This window comes from Daucus carota, chromosome 6 (genome assembly GCF_001625215.2).
Source record: "Daucus carota subsp. sativus chromosome 6, DH1 v3.0, whole genome shotgun sequence".
In the NCBI taxonomy this organism is placed as follows: domain Eukaryota; kingdom Viridiplantae; phylum Streptophyta; class Magnoliopsida; order Apiales; family Apiaceae; genus Daucus; species Daucus carota.
In genome coordinates, this window is record NC_030386.2 from 16,569,388 (window position 1) to 16,586,466 (window position 17,079).

At 33.9% G+C, this 17,079-nt stretch overlaps 1 protein-coding gene across 1 annotated transcript; it reads left to right on the forward strand.

Annotated features, from left to right (window-relative positions):
* Positions 1-6,686: 6,686 nt before the first annotated feature.
* Positions 6,687-7,941, forward strand: LOC108225041 (bZIP transcription factor 11). Its single transcript, XM_017399844.2, has one exon. It carries the CDS (start codon positions 7,180-7,182, stop codon positions 7,666-7,668), a length of 489 nt encoding a protein of 162 aa, XP_017255333.1. The 5' UTR covers positions 6,687-7,179; the 3' UTR covers positions 7,669-7,941.
* Positions 7,942-17,079: the final 9,138 nt, after the last annotated feature.

Genomic DNA, 17,079 nt, shown 5'->3' on the forward strand with positions numbered 1-17,079 from the left:
GACGAGTTAAGACTTGGTCCAAAATGAGATACTTGACAGGTGGGCGCCTCCTGCCGAGCCTAAAACCTAGGCACGTCCTGGTTAAAGAAAAAGAAACACTTATTCAACTAGATAAGGAAATGATCTAGATGAAATTGTAAATGGCAGAGAAATGTCACCATGTGTTCATGGGGACGTCTTTGAGCATAAGTATCTTTCTTCGTAAGTTAGAAAACCTAACTCTATATTTCGTTAAGTCATCCACGTCAGGGAGTATCAGGATAATGTTAAGAAGCCTTCTTCGGTTTTTTTTAGGTTGTCCTCATTAGAGAGTTTGTAGAATCTTCTTGACAACATCTTCTCGCAGGCCTTGTTATGGAGTTTGGTAGGTTGTCCTCATTAGGAACTAACGACGCCCTTACATTTGGGTATGTCGTAGAATGATTGCTATGGCTAGTTTAGGATATTCCAAGTTCTCAGTGTGATTCGAAAAGTCTTGGACCGATGAACATATGTATGGTTTTTTAGGCGACAAGAATCACGTATGGTTTGATCCCATATAAATAAGCATATGTAAACAAATCAGGAGGAAATGAGTTGGGATTACAAGAAAGCAACTCGAAACTTTAATCTCAACCACCCCAGCGATGGCACGAGGTCATTTTGGGCTCGAGGAGTACTATCTCCGCACCTGATCCTCGAATTCGATACCGATAACTGAACTCGTCCCGAACCGCGAATGAAGATTCTTCTCCTCCCTAAACCCTATCCCCGCACGGGAAACATGGATCCCCGTAGAAATTCATGAAATTTTATTTTTTGATAAAAATAATAATTTTATATTATATAATATATTTATCAATAAAAAAACAATATATTAACTCGTAATAGACTATTAAAATGATACTCCCTCCGTCCCACAATACAAATCTCTTTTGGAAGAAATTTTTGTCCCATAATACTTGTCCACTTTTAGTTTCCAATGAAAATATATTGATACTATTTCAAATTTACCCTTCTTGAAAGTTGTATAACAATTAATGAGGGTTGAATAATAGTCTACATTCATGCATTTATTAGGGGTACAAGTGAGAATATTTTATCTAATTAATGTTTTCTTAATATGCGTAATTTTTTCAAAAGAGACATGTATTGTGGGACGGAGAGAGTATTATTTTATATTTTTAACATCAAATCATATTAAAAATTGATATATACTTCCTCCGTCCGCCCAAATGTTTACATTTAGATTTGGCACGGAGGTGAAGAATATATATACACAAAGTAGTGCGAAAAGGTAAGAAAATTGAGAATAGTTGTGGGACCCGTTGATAATTAATATATAAAATAAGCATAGTGGAGAAAAGTAGTGGGGTTATTTGATTTTTATTATAAAATTTTATTGTATTTGGTAAGTTTTGAAATGTAAAAAATTGTACGGGACATCCAAAAAACTAAAGTGTAAAGAAGTGGTTGGGACAGAGGGAGTAATACAAATAAATGACAATTTTAACGTTATAAAAATATATTGTATTATAATTTAAAAAATTTATATATATCTATATCTATATATATATTTTATTTTAATAATATTATAAATGATATCTATTTTTAATAATTTATTTAGTACAATATATAAAGATATATTATTATTATATATATATATATATATAGACACACACACACAATCGGAATCGAGGATCAGAACAGGGAGACAATAATTCCCGATTCTCGATTTTTTTTACCAAATTTTAACCGGTCTTCGTCCCCCTCCCGAAAATTCCCAAATGCCTTAACCCGATCGGGACGGGGTTCAGATCGGAATCGAGCGGGGAGGGGTGAATATTAATCCCTATCCATTCTTTTTTTCATCATCACCTCCTCCACTCTTCGGTACAAGTTTAAAAAAAAAATAAAAATTCACAGTTAGAAATCTTAATTCCAGATACAATATGAAATTTTTTTAATCAGTTAATATGTGTGTTTCATCAGAAACTAATCCAATAAATTACAACATTAACAAATAATAATAACAATATTTAGTCAAAAAAAATGCCACATGTATGCCATTGACGTGTTGGAGTTATTATATTTAAACACGAAAGAGTAGTGATGGTGTCTGGGTGAGCTTAAAATAAGTGATTTTTTATTAAGTAAAAAAGTGAAGTAAAAATTAGAAGCAAATTAAAACTTATCCGTAATTAAAATGTTCGAGAAAGAAGTAGAAACTATAAAACAAAAGTTAGCATTCTTGACTTTTTATAAGTATTTATTGACTTTTTAAACAAACGGTAAAATGTCGGGCTTTTAAGTCTCAGCCAAACACCCACGTTATGTTGCATTTTTCTTGCCGTCACATTTTATCGCCCTTTATTTTATCGATTTTTGTATTGTTTGTATGGACACTATTAATTATGAAGATTGTGCTCTTTTTGATGAAATGAATATAGGGATAGAATATCATGAAATTTGTGTTCATTTTTTATGGAATGAAATATGAGGAGAATGTAATGAAATTTATACTATAAATTAGGACCGATTAGATGAAATGTCTAAAATTTTCATTTCCTGAATCATTTCATTCCAAATTTTTGAACTAAAATTCTAACTCATGTGTTGGGAGAAATGCTTATTGAACTTCTGCTTCATGTTTCCCTATAATATTTATTATAAAAAATTTAGATCATTTAGCAAAAAAATAAATAAATCTAGATCTACCACATTTAGTCAGTATTGTCTCATAATTTCTTAATTCTCCGTAAAATGAGTTTTCGTGCCATTATTCCCCAGTACATTTCATCCAAATGAATGTAAACTAAATTTTATAAGTTTAGCTTATTTTTATTAACTCTTACTTCTTAACGATTCAAAACTACACCAATGAAAATGAGTCAAATAGATACTCTCTCCGTTCTAGCAGGTTGTTTACGTTCACTGTTTGCACTTATTTTTGAGATTCCTATAAAATATAGTTCGATAACCATTTTTTATTTATTTTTATTTTTTAAACAAATGCTTAAACGTCAAACTTAAACTTTTATTCAGGGGGAAAAAATTGAAAAAAAATATTATGAAAGTATACTTTATAAAAACCTCAAAATGCATGCCAAAAAGTAATATAAAAAACCTGTTGGGACTATTATTTATCTAAATTTTAAATAAAAAGTAATATATAATAGAATGATTATCTAACAATTAAACTATTTAACATGTTTTTAAATGTTATTACCTGTATCATTTATATTTTATTTCTTCAAAATATGATTGTCAAGTTACTTTTAAATAACAATATGTAATCAGTTTTATTTAAAATAAACTCAATACTATTCGATCTGATACAGCTGTAAGATTATCTTTTCTTCGTACTGGATGCAGTCATGGCCAATTGGCCCTGGGAGAGTAAATGGACCATGATCTCATGAAAAATAATAGAGAGGCACGTGAATACACGATGGGAGTAAAAGATAAAGCAGAGCTACCAGTAACAGTATGTAAGTTTTAGCTTTGCTCAGCACTTAGCAGAGTCGCAGACGAAGAAATATAAAAGCTGAAATATTTAAAAGAAATTTTATTATTTTCAGTAGTACCCGATCCTGTTTGGCCCAGCAATTTTAAGTTGGGATTTAAACTTATTTCTGAGTTTTTAAGTCAAAAAATGTTGAATTTGTATAAAAGTGAAAAATTAATAAAATAAGTCAGAAATTAATTTAAAAACAAAAATTAGTTATTCTTATATTTTTCATTTAAATAATTGATTTATAATGTATATTATTATTATATTATTAATTAATATTTAATAATAATATAACTTAATCTGTCCGCTTAACATGATAATTGGATCTAACTTATAAATAAATATTTCAAGCAGAAGAAACAGGCTGAGAAAAATAAACAAGAAAGCTGGCTGACTGACATTGACAGGGGCTTCGGCCAACCAAAAGCATTTGGCCGACCCTACACACCGCCCTCCTGTCTCTCAGAGATCGCATAAACTCATCTCGAATACTTTACCGACTTATTATTTTTTTAAAGATTTTATTTTTTATAATTTTTAAATTTAAACCTTCATGCGAGGTTATGAAAACAACGATTATTATGCGTGCTTGCTTCCGTCAATTCAATATTTCATGTATATTAAAATAATATATAAATTGTTGGGATTTACGAAAGAAACCAGAGCGTATTGTTATAATAAGTGACATTTGATGTCACGTTAACTGCCGAATTAATATATACCCCCTCCATCCCAATGAATAATATACTCCCTCTGTCCCATTTTAACTGATGTTTGATTTTTTAACACGTATATTGAGGTGTAAAAAACTAATATCTACACTCGATGAAAAATTTCAATTCTTACATCAAATAAAAGTTTAGATTCCAAACTTTTATTTGATATAAATTTTATAAAAAATAATTATGTTTAGGTGTGATTTTCTTAACAATTTAAAATACGTGTAAAAAAGTCAAAAGCAGTTAAAATGGGACGGAGGGAGTACATTGAGATTGGACACGGAAACCAAGAAAAAGTGTAAGAAATGGGTAAAGTTAGATGGAAAGTGGGTGAAGTGGTGGGTCCCACTTATTTTTAATAATAGATTTGAGATTGTGGAGGAAAGTTGTGGGTGTAATAGTGTTTTTATTATTATAGAATGAAGATAGTGGAAGAACGTAGTGGGTGTAATAGTGTTTTATATTATAAAAAGTTGCTATTTTGGGAATGTATAGAAATGATGGGACATCCAAAAAAGGAAACTGTATACAATTGATCGGGACGGAGGAAGTAGAGTTTGTTACATGCACTGGAGGTAAAAAAATGCATAAAGAAACAACAATAACCAGAATGTGCTTGAACCAAGATAACTTTATAAAATGAGTGTGGAGTATTGTCTTTGTTTTATCATTTTTAAAAAATAATATTAATTTAAAAATATTTTTATACATATGATCTTTCATTTCTTTATGAAAAAATATATATTCACAAAAAAAGGAATTTAAAATATGTAGAAATATATTTTCTTACCACTCAAATTATGTTAAAAATTATAAGAAAAACTTATTTTCGTACAAAAAGAAATATAACAACTTTTATAATATGGTCCAATATAGCTGTCGATCACACTTTTGAAGTCGCAAATAACATTGCTTACTTTAGTCCTCGAATAAGATCGCACCCTTTTTATGACGCTGAAAAGGCAACTTTACTTCACCAAACCAAATATTTCGGTTTACTCAAAGCTACGTAATTTTCTACTGAACGTTGATCCAATAACTTATTCCGGTTAAATGCATTTTAATATAAAATTGGAGGGAAAAAACAAAAAAAAAAAAGAGAGAGATTAATTTTTTATTCATAAATATTTAATAAATAATTGCTGATGGTTATCTAAAAATAAGTAATAGTTAGAATATTTGGTGATTTGATAGGGATTTATGTAACCACTATGACGTTGAGTGCATTTTTGTCGCATTATCTAAACTTAAGTTTAGGACATCATTTAACCTATGGGACTTGCTCTTATGTACTCCCTCCGTCCCATTTTAATAGGCTATTAAAATAGCCTATTAAATAGCTTTTTTAGAAATGAATTGTTGTTCCAAAATAAGTGACTTTCTCTTATTTTCATGAATTATTTGATAGGTGAATTTCTATTCTACCCCTCATTAATGCAACTTGTATTTTCTATGCAATATAAATAATAGTTTAGTTTGACTTTATTAGGGGTAACTATGTAAAATTATTCAAATAAACATCTCAATAAATGTAAAAATTGGTTTGTGTGCATCTCTCTAAAAAAGCAGTTAAAATGGGACAGAGGGAGTATAAAAAAGTTTACTGTTGTCAGTTATGGTTAGGGGTGAGCACAACCGAACCGGAACCGAAAAACCGAACCGAACCGTGTAAATTCGGTTCGGTTCGGTCCTAATTTTCTGAAAATTCGGTCCATTCGGTCCGGACCGAATAGACCGAAATAAAGTTCGGTCCGGTCCGGTCCGTAAAAAAATATTTCGGTCCGGACCGAATAGACCGAAATATATATGATTTTAATTAATATTTATATTATATATCTTATATGTTATAATTATAATATCTAATTTGTAAATTTAATTATATCTATGTTTAATGAATTGGGGGTGATTAATTAATATGAAAATTTTAAAATAAAAGATGAATTTTAGTTTTATTTATAATATAATTTTTTATTTTAAAAATAATTTCGGTTCTTTCGGTCCGGACCGGACCGAACCGAATTATTTTGGTTCGGTCCGGTCCGGTCCATTATAAAACTTCGGTCCGGTTCGGTCCGAAAAAAATTAAAACTTCGGTCCTCGGTCTATTCGGTTCGGTCCGGTTTTGGACGGGACCGAATGCTCACCCCTACTTACGGTTACCGTCAAAGTTTATAAGATGCGAGACTGCGAGTAAACGACAGTGGTGAAAAATCGGAAGATACTACTGGTCCAGACAAATTGCTATATTGTTGGTGCTGTCTTTTACCGGTTTTACCAGCTGGAGTGCTGGACTCTCTTGTATCTATTATTCGTACCTAACAACTCTACTCCCTCCATAGGATATTCCGAATCCCTCCTCACTTTTTATCATTTTTCACTCAGTTTCATTTAATTTTATTATTTTAAACAATTTTATATTATTTTTTAATCCTTCCCCACCTTCCTAGCCCCCTATTTCTCATCTATAAATCAACCCTCTTCTCTTTCTCCAAAAATCTCTTCCCCTCACTTCTCTTCTCACCTTCTTCAATTTCTCGTTTCCCTATTATTAGATACAAATTTTGTATCTTTATTCTGCTAATTTAGCCTCTGAAAAATAATTTTCAGGCCTAATCTAGCAGACCCTTTTACTCATCTTGCTTAAATTTGTCATCTGGGTATCAAAAATCCAATCTTTCATTCCAAGATCAAGAAAATATATTATCTATAATATTAATATATATCCACTGTATTGATGTTGCAGATTTATGTCTCCTGTCATAAGTGAAATCCTCCGTTCTGGGTTTATGCTAAATACTTACTTAAGGCACCTTGTTCAATCTTTCTCCGTTTGTTTTCTCTACTGGTTTTATGATTTTTCATAAATAAAAATCTCGTTCCGCAAATTTATTTAAAAAAAATCTTTTTTATTATACCGAGTGTCCGCGCCAGTTTTATTATTACAGGTATTTTATTTGGGTAAATTGCATGGGTAGTTTGAGCGGGAACTCATCCGGGTCAACCCAGATTCAGAACTCGGGTTCTGAGGGAGATTTACAGGTTCTGATGGAGCAGAGGAAGAGAAAAAGAATGCAGTCAAACCGTGAGTCAGCCAGGCGGTCCAGGATGAGAAAGCAGCAGCATCTTGATGAACTGAGTGGGCAAGTGAGTCAACTCACGAGAGAGAATGAAGAGATTCTCACAAAGACCAAGATCACTACACAACACTACATGAATCTTGAGTCTGAGAATCTGGTCTTGAGGGCCCAGATGGATGAGCTGAGCCAGAGGCTTGATTCACTTAATGAGATATTGAACTACATGAACATGAGGAATGTTAATAATAATAATCATAGTGTTGAGATGTTTGAGTCATGTGATAATGTTTTTGGGACAGGTGGTTCGGAGAGTTTCATGAGTCCTTGGTACCTTAATCAACAACCCATCATGGCGGCTGCTGATATGTTTCAGTACTAATCATCATTAGCAAGGAGGATTAAGGAATCATTAGTGTGTGATTGGTCTATGTTTAGTGGCTTAATAGTTGGTCAAATCATGTTTTAGAGTTGTGAGTAGGGACCACTTGATTAGCCAATAAAGAGTGGTGATGAGGGGGGTTGTTTTGGTCAGGTTTGAGATTGTAATGTAAGGCTGCAGATGCAAGTGGTCTCTTTGCTATGTTGTTATATTATGTATGTATGCTTGCAAGTTCCCTTTTTATTTATCTTGCGGTAGATTATTTTTATTGAATTTACTGGCTGTCTATTCAAGAAAAAGGAGAGGAGAAGATGAGCTCATTTATAATTATTGCAACTGAACTGTATTTGCATCTTGAACACATGTTCAACGATGTTGTTTTTTCAAGAGTTCAAGAGAATTATATAATTATAGGATTCCTTCCGGCCCATAATACTTTTCTCGTTTGTCCTTTTCACGTTTGGCAATACACATTTTTAATCGTTAATATTTTTAATTTTGTGTTAGTAGTAAATATAACAATTTCTTTGTATTAAAGTACTTAGAAATACGAATTCAATAAGATCACTCATTAATATATTTAGTCTTATAGTTTAAACCTAAATTAGTAATTTGTCTCATGTCGTGAACAGTACCGACATATGAAATGGGAAAAGTAAAAAGGAACGGAGGGAGTAATATACTTTCATCGTATGATAACAATATAATTGCAGTAACAATATATTTAATATTTTAAATGATGTCTCTATAATTAGAGGGAGATTATAACGATTAACAAAATTATACTCAATTCATAGACACATGATACGGAAGTAAAACCGTATAAATTTTGGGAGTGAGGGAGATTATAGTGGCAGAATCGTTTAATCAAAGTCACACTTTTAACAAGAGTAAACACCATCACACAAATGAGGTGTATAAGTTTAGAGCATCTCCAATGGGTTAGCTATAATGATTGGCAATAATAGTAGAAAATAATGGTTGGCTAAAATTTGTTGAACCTGTAAGGTGCGGGACTCCAATGGGGTTGAATATAATGGTTGGCTATATTTTGAAACTAGTAGTTTATTGTCATTTTGAATACTTTTTAAATTCAAATTACAACGGCTATATTTCCAACAGTCATATTCCAACAGCTATATTTCCAACGGCCATATATTTCAACTTTATTGATTGAACATGAGACTGAGTAAGACACAAACTCAAATTCATTCTCACTTCAGTATTCCTCTATTTTGATGGATAACACCACACAAATGATGATTCTCGACATCATGCAAGCTGAAGAAGAAGAACATCAAGAAAGAATGAGAATTGATGATGTCCACCTTCATCATCGGCGTCAAAGAATGAACTCTCTCTTACAACACGATGTTTCTATAATAAATCATCGTGTAATTGATCGCAACAAAGAAGAAGGTCACGCTAGACTATATCATGATTAATTTTCTGATGCACTTATATACATGGATACACAATTCCGTCGAAGATTTCGAATGCGCAGATCACTATTTTTTCGAATCGAGGAAGCAATTACAACTCACGATAATTATATTACTCAAAGAACCGATGTCCTGGGAGTTCGTGGATTATCATCATTTCAAAGAGTGACAGCTGCAGTTAGTGTTAGGAATCAATAATTTTTGATGATAACATAAACATTTTGTAACATGTCTCACTTAGAATCTTTATCAAATTTCAGTTGTAATTGTTACATTTCTTGTCTTTGGGAATCATCAACGGATGGGTAGAATAGGATGGCTAATTGTAAATATCCAATGCCATGTAATTTTATCTAAGTGAAGGATATTCAACTGATGAGATGTAACTGATTCAACTGATAAAGACTGGATGATGTTTCAACTGATGAAAATCAAGCATTCAACTGAAGACAAAGTATTCAACGGATAATGCTGAGGAATTCAACTGATGAGACTGGAACAGCATTCAACTGATGGAGTTTGTAATTCATTCAACTGATGAGCCAGGCATTCAACTGATAAAGTCAATAGCAGTTGAAAGCAACCAGAACCTTCAACTGATGAAGCAAAGAGCAGTTGAAAGTGACTAGAGCTTAAGTCTGACAAATCACATGGATCGAATTACACTAAAATAGACATGGAAGCCTAATTAGGAAAATAAAGAAGAAGCAGAAACATACTTATCTCATGCAGTGCAATCTGGATCAAATCAAGATGATGGTCAAAGATGAAGACATCTCAGAAAGCATGCATAAGACAAAGTTGTGCAGCATTGTTTTTAGATTAGAGTGCATTTTGTAATCTAGCTAAAAGCTTTGTAAAACTTGGAGTATATAACCAAGTTAGTAGCATCAGTTGAACTTGTTCAAATTACTTAAGAGAAAAATCTGAGAGTTAGAACTTGTTTTGAGTGATGAACCAGCAGCTGTGCGAATTGTAAAACAATCCACAGATTCTTCTATATAAAATCTCACGGGTGGATCATTCAATCCACCCGTATTTTTAATACTTGGTGTTTTTCTGTTTACTGTGTTCTTAGTGTATTATTCTTGAATCTTTTAAATTTGTAAAAGATTGTATTCAACCCCCCCTTCTACAATCTTTCTCATAGTTGGTGTAAAATAACAATTGGTATCAGAGCCAGGTTGCCAACAAACAGGGAAAAAGATCAACACTGCTAGAGAAAGATGGGAAAGAAGGATGCTGGAGTGAAGATTCCTGTTCTTGACAAAGACAACTATTTTCACTGGAAAGTGAGAATGCATCTGCATCTGTTGTCCATTGATGAAAGCTATGTGAACTGCATTGAAAAAGGACCTCATGTCCCCATGAAGGTCTGCACAAGTATGGGAGCTGATGGTGAAGACATGGTAGGTAAGATGATTCCAAAACCTATCCATGAATATTCTCAAGAAGATACTGAAGAAGTGCACAAGGACAAGAAAACCATGAACCTTCTGTTCAATGGTTTGGATCAAGAAATGATTGATAGTGTTATTAGCTGCACAAGTGCCAAAGAAGTTTGGGACACCATCAGGACCATCTGTGAAGGGAATGAGCAAGTGAGAGAGAACAAAATGCAGCTTCTGATTCAACAATATGAGTCATTCCATTTCAAGGCTGGTGAAAGTTTGAGTGATACATTTAACAGATTTCAAAAACTGTTAAATGGTCTAAAGCTCTTTGGAAGAGTATATCAAGTTAAGGATTCAAACTTGAAATTCTTAAGAGCTCTTCCCAAAGAATGGAAACCCATGACAGTCTCTCTCAGAAATACACAAGAGTTTAAAGACTATACTCTAGAGAGACTGTATGGAACCTTAAAGACTTATGAGCTTGAAATGGAGCAAGATGAAGAGATTGAGAAAAGCCAAAAGAAAGGGCATTCATCTGTGGCTCTAGTTGCAACTCTGGAGGATACTGTCAAGGACAAGGGAAAGTCTCAAGTTGAAGAAACTGAGAAGTTGGTCAAAGAGGAGAGCTCAGAGTCAAGCAAAGGAAGAAGAAAGGAGAAAGAAGTAGCTGATTCTGGTGAAGAAAGTGATGGAATTGATGAACATCTAGCCTTCCTGTCAAGAAGATTCTCCAAACTGAAATTCAAAAAGAATTTTAATTCTGCAAAATCTTTTAAAGGCAATCCCAAGTCTGATAGAAGCATGGTAGACAGATCAAAATTCAAGTGCTTCAACTGTGGGAATGCAGGTCACTTTGCAAATGAGTGCAGAAAGCCTAAAGTTGAGAAGAAGTCAAGTGAAAATATTGACTACAAAAAGAAATATTATGAACTTCTCAAACAAAAGGAAAGAGCACTCATCACAAAGGATGATTGGGCAGCTGGAGATGATTCTGATGAAGAGGAGGAGTTTGTCAATCTAGCTCTAATGGCTAACTCCACAGATCAAGAAGAAAACACTGGAAGCAGTAGTCAGGTATTCACTACAAACCTAGTTGAGTTAACTAAAGATGAATGCAATGCTACCATTAATGAAATGTCTACAGAATTGTATCATTTGCATGTTTCTTTAAAATCTCTCACTAAGGAAAATAGTAGAATTAAGGAAGCTAACACCTTTCTTAGTGATAGAAACAGTGTTTTAGAAGCTCAATTTATTGAGTTTGAGAAGCTGAAAATTGAGTGTCAGACAGCCAAGGATGATCTCTTGGTTGTTCTGAAAAGAGAAGAGATCATAAGAAAGCAGCTTGATAAGGAACAAGAGATTATTGCCAAATGGAAATCTGGTAGGGATGTTTCCACCAACATCATCAACATGCAAGGTAGAGAGACCTTTGTAGAGAATGAGTGGAAGAGGAGTAAGAAAGTGCTTGAGATATCTGAGAACAGTTCAGGTGATGAGAATACTGATGATGATCATCAGTTGAAAGGCAAAGTCTCAACTGATGAGGGTCATCAGTTGAACAAAAACTCATCAGTTGACAAGAGTGTTCTCAAGAAGCTTAACAAGAAATATGGTCCTGTTAAAAAGAATTTTGTTAAAGGTGAGAATAGTTCTTCTGAGACCAGTGATAGTATTAATAACACTCTTAATTCCAGTAACAAGAACAAGAAGAAGTTGGATACTAGTGAGCATAAATCTGAGGAGACTAAAAAGAAGAAAGGAAATAGAAATGGCAAAATAGGAGTTAACAAGCACACCAATTACACTCCCAATGCTAGTGCTCTTAGGAAAACCTGCAGCAAGTGTGGTAGTGTAAATCATTTATCTGCCAATTGTAAAACTGTGATTACTCCTAATTTGTCTTTGCCTATTCCTATGACATCTGTTCCTCACATGAATTTATCTGCTATGAATATGATGCCTGGTTTATTGCCTCACAATCCTTATTCTCAGCCTAACATGCCATATATGTTCAATCCTTATTTCAATGCCTTTAACATGCCTCAATTTCATTCAAACTTGCATGGAATGAACAATTTATGCATGTCTCAAAGGCCTGTGTTTGAAAACAGAGTTGATATTCCAGTTTCTCAACCAAAACCAAAGATTGAACCTATTCAATCCAAGGAAAAGGTTGAGAAAGTGGAAAAGGCTGCTAAGACTAACAAATCTGGACCCAAAGCAATTTGGGTACCAAAATCAACTTGATCTGTTTGTGAAATGTGTGCAGGGAAACCACAAGAAGAATTTGTGGTACTTGGATAGTGGATGCTCCAGGCACATGACTGGTGATTCCTCCCTGCTCACAAAGTTTGTGGAGAAAGCTGGCCCTAGCATTACCTTTGGAGATGACAGCAAAGGATATACTATGGGATATGGCTTGATTGCAAAAGAGAATGTCATCATTGATGAAGTTGCATTGGTGTCTGGTCTTAAGCACAACTTGCTTAGCATCAGTCAGCTCTGTGACAAAGGTTACAAAGTCAATTTCACTCCTGCAGCCTGTGTTGTCACCAAAGGAGATGACAACAATGTGGTTCTGATTGGACAAAGAAAAGGAAATGTGTATGTAGCTGACTTCAATTCTGTCAAGTCTGAATCTATTACTTGCCTTCTCAGCAAAGCAAGCTCAGATGAAAGTTGGCTATGGCATAAGAGATTGTCTCATCTAAATTTCAAAACCTTGAATGAGTTAGTAAAGAAGGACTTGGTAAGAGGTCTACCAAAGCTGGAATTCTCAAAAGATGGACTTTGTGGAGCCTGTCAGCTAGGAAAGCAAAAGAGAAGCTCTTTCAAAAGCAAGACTCTTTCATCAATTGTGAAGCCCCTTCAGCTCTTGCATATGGATTTGTTTGGACCAGTCAACATCATGTCTATTTCAAAGAAGAAATATTGCCTAGTGATTGTTGATGATTTTTCAAAATTCACTTGGACCTTCTTCCTGCATTCTAAGGATGAAGCTGGGAAAATCATCATCAATCATATCAAGGCATTAAACAACAATCCAGATGTCAAAATTGGAAGGATAAGAAGTGACAATGGGACAGAATTCAAGAACTCTGTGATGAAAGAATTTTGTGAAGAAGAGGGAATTGTTCATGAGTTCTCTGCACCAAGAACTCCACAACAAAATGGTGTTGTTGAAAGGAAGAATAGAACTCTTATTGAAGCTGCAAGAACCATGATTAATGAAGCTCAACTTCCAACCTATTTTTGGGCTGAAGCTGTAAACACTGCTTGTTTCACTCAAAACATTTCACTAATTACCAAACCTCACAATCTAACTCCCTTTCAACTCTTCAAAGGAAAGAAGCCAACAATTAGCTTTCTTCATGTGTTTGGATGCAAGTGTTATGTTCTAAGAAATCAAGGTGAAAATCTTGGAAAATTTGAGGCCAAGGCAGATGAAGCTATTTTTGTTGGATACTCTGATGGAAAATCATTTAGAGTATATAATCTGAGAACCAACATTGTTATGGAATCAATTCATGTGGTTTTTGATGATAAGAAGATTCAAGGATTCTCAGATGAAGGATTTCATGATAATCTCAGATTTGAGAATGAAGGTGAAGGTGATCTGTATGAGAGTGATGATGATGATGACATTATTCAAAATGTTGGAATTAATCCTGGAATTAATATTCCAACTGATGACTCTCTGGTGCAAGAAACAACTGCAATTGGAAATTCAACTGAAGCATCAGTTGAAACTACATTGGAGGGATCAGTTGAAACACCTCAAGGATCATCAGTTGAAAGAATGTCTCAAAGTTTCAATCAGTTTAGAAATAATGAGATGTCAAATTTAGGGGGAGCTTTCCAACATGGAAACCTGAACTTCAATAATGAAGCCACATCATCAAGACAATCACTTCCACCACAAAGAAAGTGGACAAGGGATCATCCTTATGAGCTAATTATTGGAGATGCAAATGCATCTATACAAACAAGAAGAGCAACTCAAGATGAGTGTTTGTACAGTGCATTCCTTTCACAGGATGAACCTAAAGTCATAGAAGATGCTCTCAAAGATGCTGATTGGGTTCTTGCTATGCAAGAAGAATTAAATCAATTTGAGAGAAACAAAGTATGGAAGCTGGTACCCAAACCTAAAAACAGAACTATTGTAGGAACAAGGTGGGTATTCAGAAACAAGGTGGATGAGAATGGAGTTGTCACCAGAAACAAGGCAAGGCTTGTTGCTAAAGGATATTCTCAATCTGAAGGAATTGATTTTGATGAGACCTTTGCACCAGTTGCAAGACTAGAAGCAATAAGAATCTTCCTGGCCTATGCTGCTCATGCAAACTTTAAAGTTTATCAAATGGATGTCAAGAGTGCTTTTCTAAATGGTGAACTGGAAGAGGAGGTATATGTCAGTCAGCCTCCTGGTTTTGAAGATCCAGAATTTCCAGAGTATGTTTACTTCTTATTAAAAGCACTCTATGGACTAAAGCAAGCACCAAGGGCATGGTATGACACTCTGTCTCAATTCTTGTTAGATAATCATTTTTCCAGAGGAACTGTGGATAAAACACTATTTTACAGAAATGTAAATGGTGCCTTTATTCTGGTTCAAATTTATGTAGATGATATAATCTTTGGTTCTACAGATGAGAAACTTTGCAAGAAGTTTGCTAATCTAATGAAAAGTCAGTATGAAATGAGTATGATGGGAGAGCTCACCTACTTTCTTGGTTTACAAGTTAAACAAGTAAAGGAAGGTATATTCATAAATCAAACTAAGTACATTTATGATCTACTTAAAAAGTTTGATTTATTGGATTGCAAAGAAGCTAAGACTCCCATGCCAACAGCCACCAAATTAGAGTTAAGTCCTAATGAGAAATCTGTGGACATCTCTAATTATAGAGGCATGGTTGGTTCTCTTTTATATTTGACAGCTAGTAGACCAGATATTATGTTCTCTACATGCCTCTGTGCTAGATTTCAATCTGATCCTAAAGAATCACATCTTATTGCTATAAAAAGAATATTCAGATATCTTAAGGGAACACCAAATCTTGGTATTTGGTACCCTAAAGACTCTGGATTTGATCTAATTGGATATTCAGATGCTGATTTTGCAGGATGCAAAATTGATAGAAAAAGTACAACAGGCACCTGTCAATTTCTTGGTGACAGATTGATTTCTTGGTTTAGCAAAAAGCAAAATTCTGTATCAACCTCTACAGCTGAGGCTGAGTACATTGCAGCTGGAAGCTGTTGTGCACAATTATTGTGGATGAGAAATCAATTACTTGATTATGGATTAAATCTCTCAAAAATCCCAATATTTTGTGACAACACCAGTGCTATTGCTATAACTGAAAATCCAGTACAACACTCAAGAACCAAGCACATTGACATCAAATATCACTTCATAAGAGAACATGTGATGGCTGGTACTGTTGAAATGCATTTTGTTCCAAGTGAAGAACAGATTGCAGACATTTTCACAAAGCCTCTTGATGAATCCACATTCACAAGGTTGGTAAGTAAATTAGGTATGTTAAATTTCTCCTAATTTAGAGTGAATTTTTCTGTAATTTGGCAGCCAGAATTTGATTAATTTTGATTTATCAAAATTAAATTAATTATAATTCTGGATGAAGTCTATAATATTTCAACTGATGAACTAGTGAAATTGTTTCAACTGATGCTTGAAACAATATCCTCTTGCGTTGTTTTTCATTCAACTGATGACACCAGTTGAAGACGCCTTCAACTGATCTTCATCAGTTGAATAGGAAGTTTAAAGAGGCGCTTATTTCATCCGTTGAAAGTATTATCAGATCTGAGCCGTTGAAATTTCTTTTGTCTCTCACCTACTTTATACACACGATCGTGTGTGTAATTTTTGTAGAGATAAATAAGAGTAATTTCTTCTCAACGGTAATTTCTCAGCCAATCACAGCAATTTTCTGAGAAAGTATTTAAGTGTTTTAATTCACTTTCATTTCTTTTCATCTCACTCTTTCGAATTCTCAAAGCTCTCTTCTCTCTCTGTGCAAAAACAAGTTCTAATTTCTCTTCAAGCTTTCTCTGTAACTGCAATGGCACCAATGAAGAAGTATACTGCACCAAGTGGGTTTATTTATGAGAAGAACAACTTTGCGTCATTTGTGGATACCAAGGCTGTGGAGGAGAAGGAGTATCACAGGATGATGGAGTTGATCAAGTCAAGCCAGCTCTCTTATGCTATGACTGAAGCTCCCATCATTTACCATGAAATAGTGGAGGAGATGTGGACCTCTGCAGAGTTTAATAGTGAGAATGAAACTCTAACTTTCTCTATTAAAAATGAAACTCATTCTGTTAATGCTGATATTATGAAAGCATGCTTTAAGATTCCTGAAGATACTGTTTTATCTTTGCCTAGTGATGTTCAGTTGGTTAATTTACTTTATGCCATGAATTATGTTTTACCAACTGATGCCTTAGGTAAAATAGAGAGGAGGGGTCTTAGGAGAGAATGGAGTTATTTATGTGATGCTTTTATTAAGGCATTTTCTGGTAAAATTAGTAATTTT

Bases quoted from the DNA above. Each gene is read 5' to 3' on its own strand.
- LOC108225041 (XM_017399844.2), top strand. From the start codon at position 7,180: ATGGGTAGTTTGAGCGGGAACTCATCCGGGTCAACCCAGATTCAGAAC.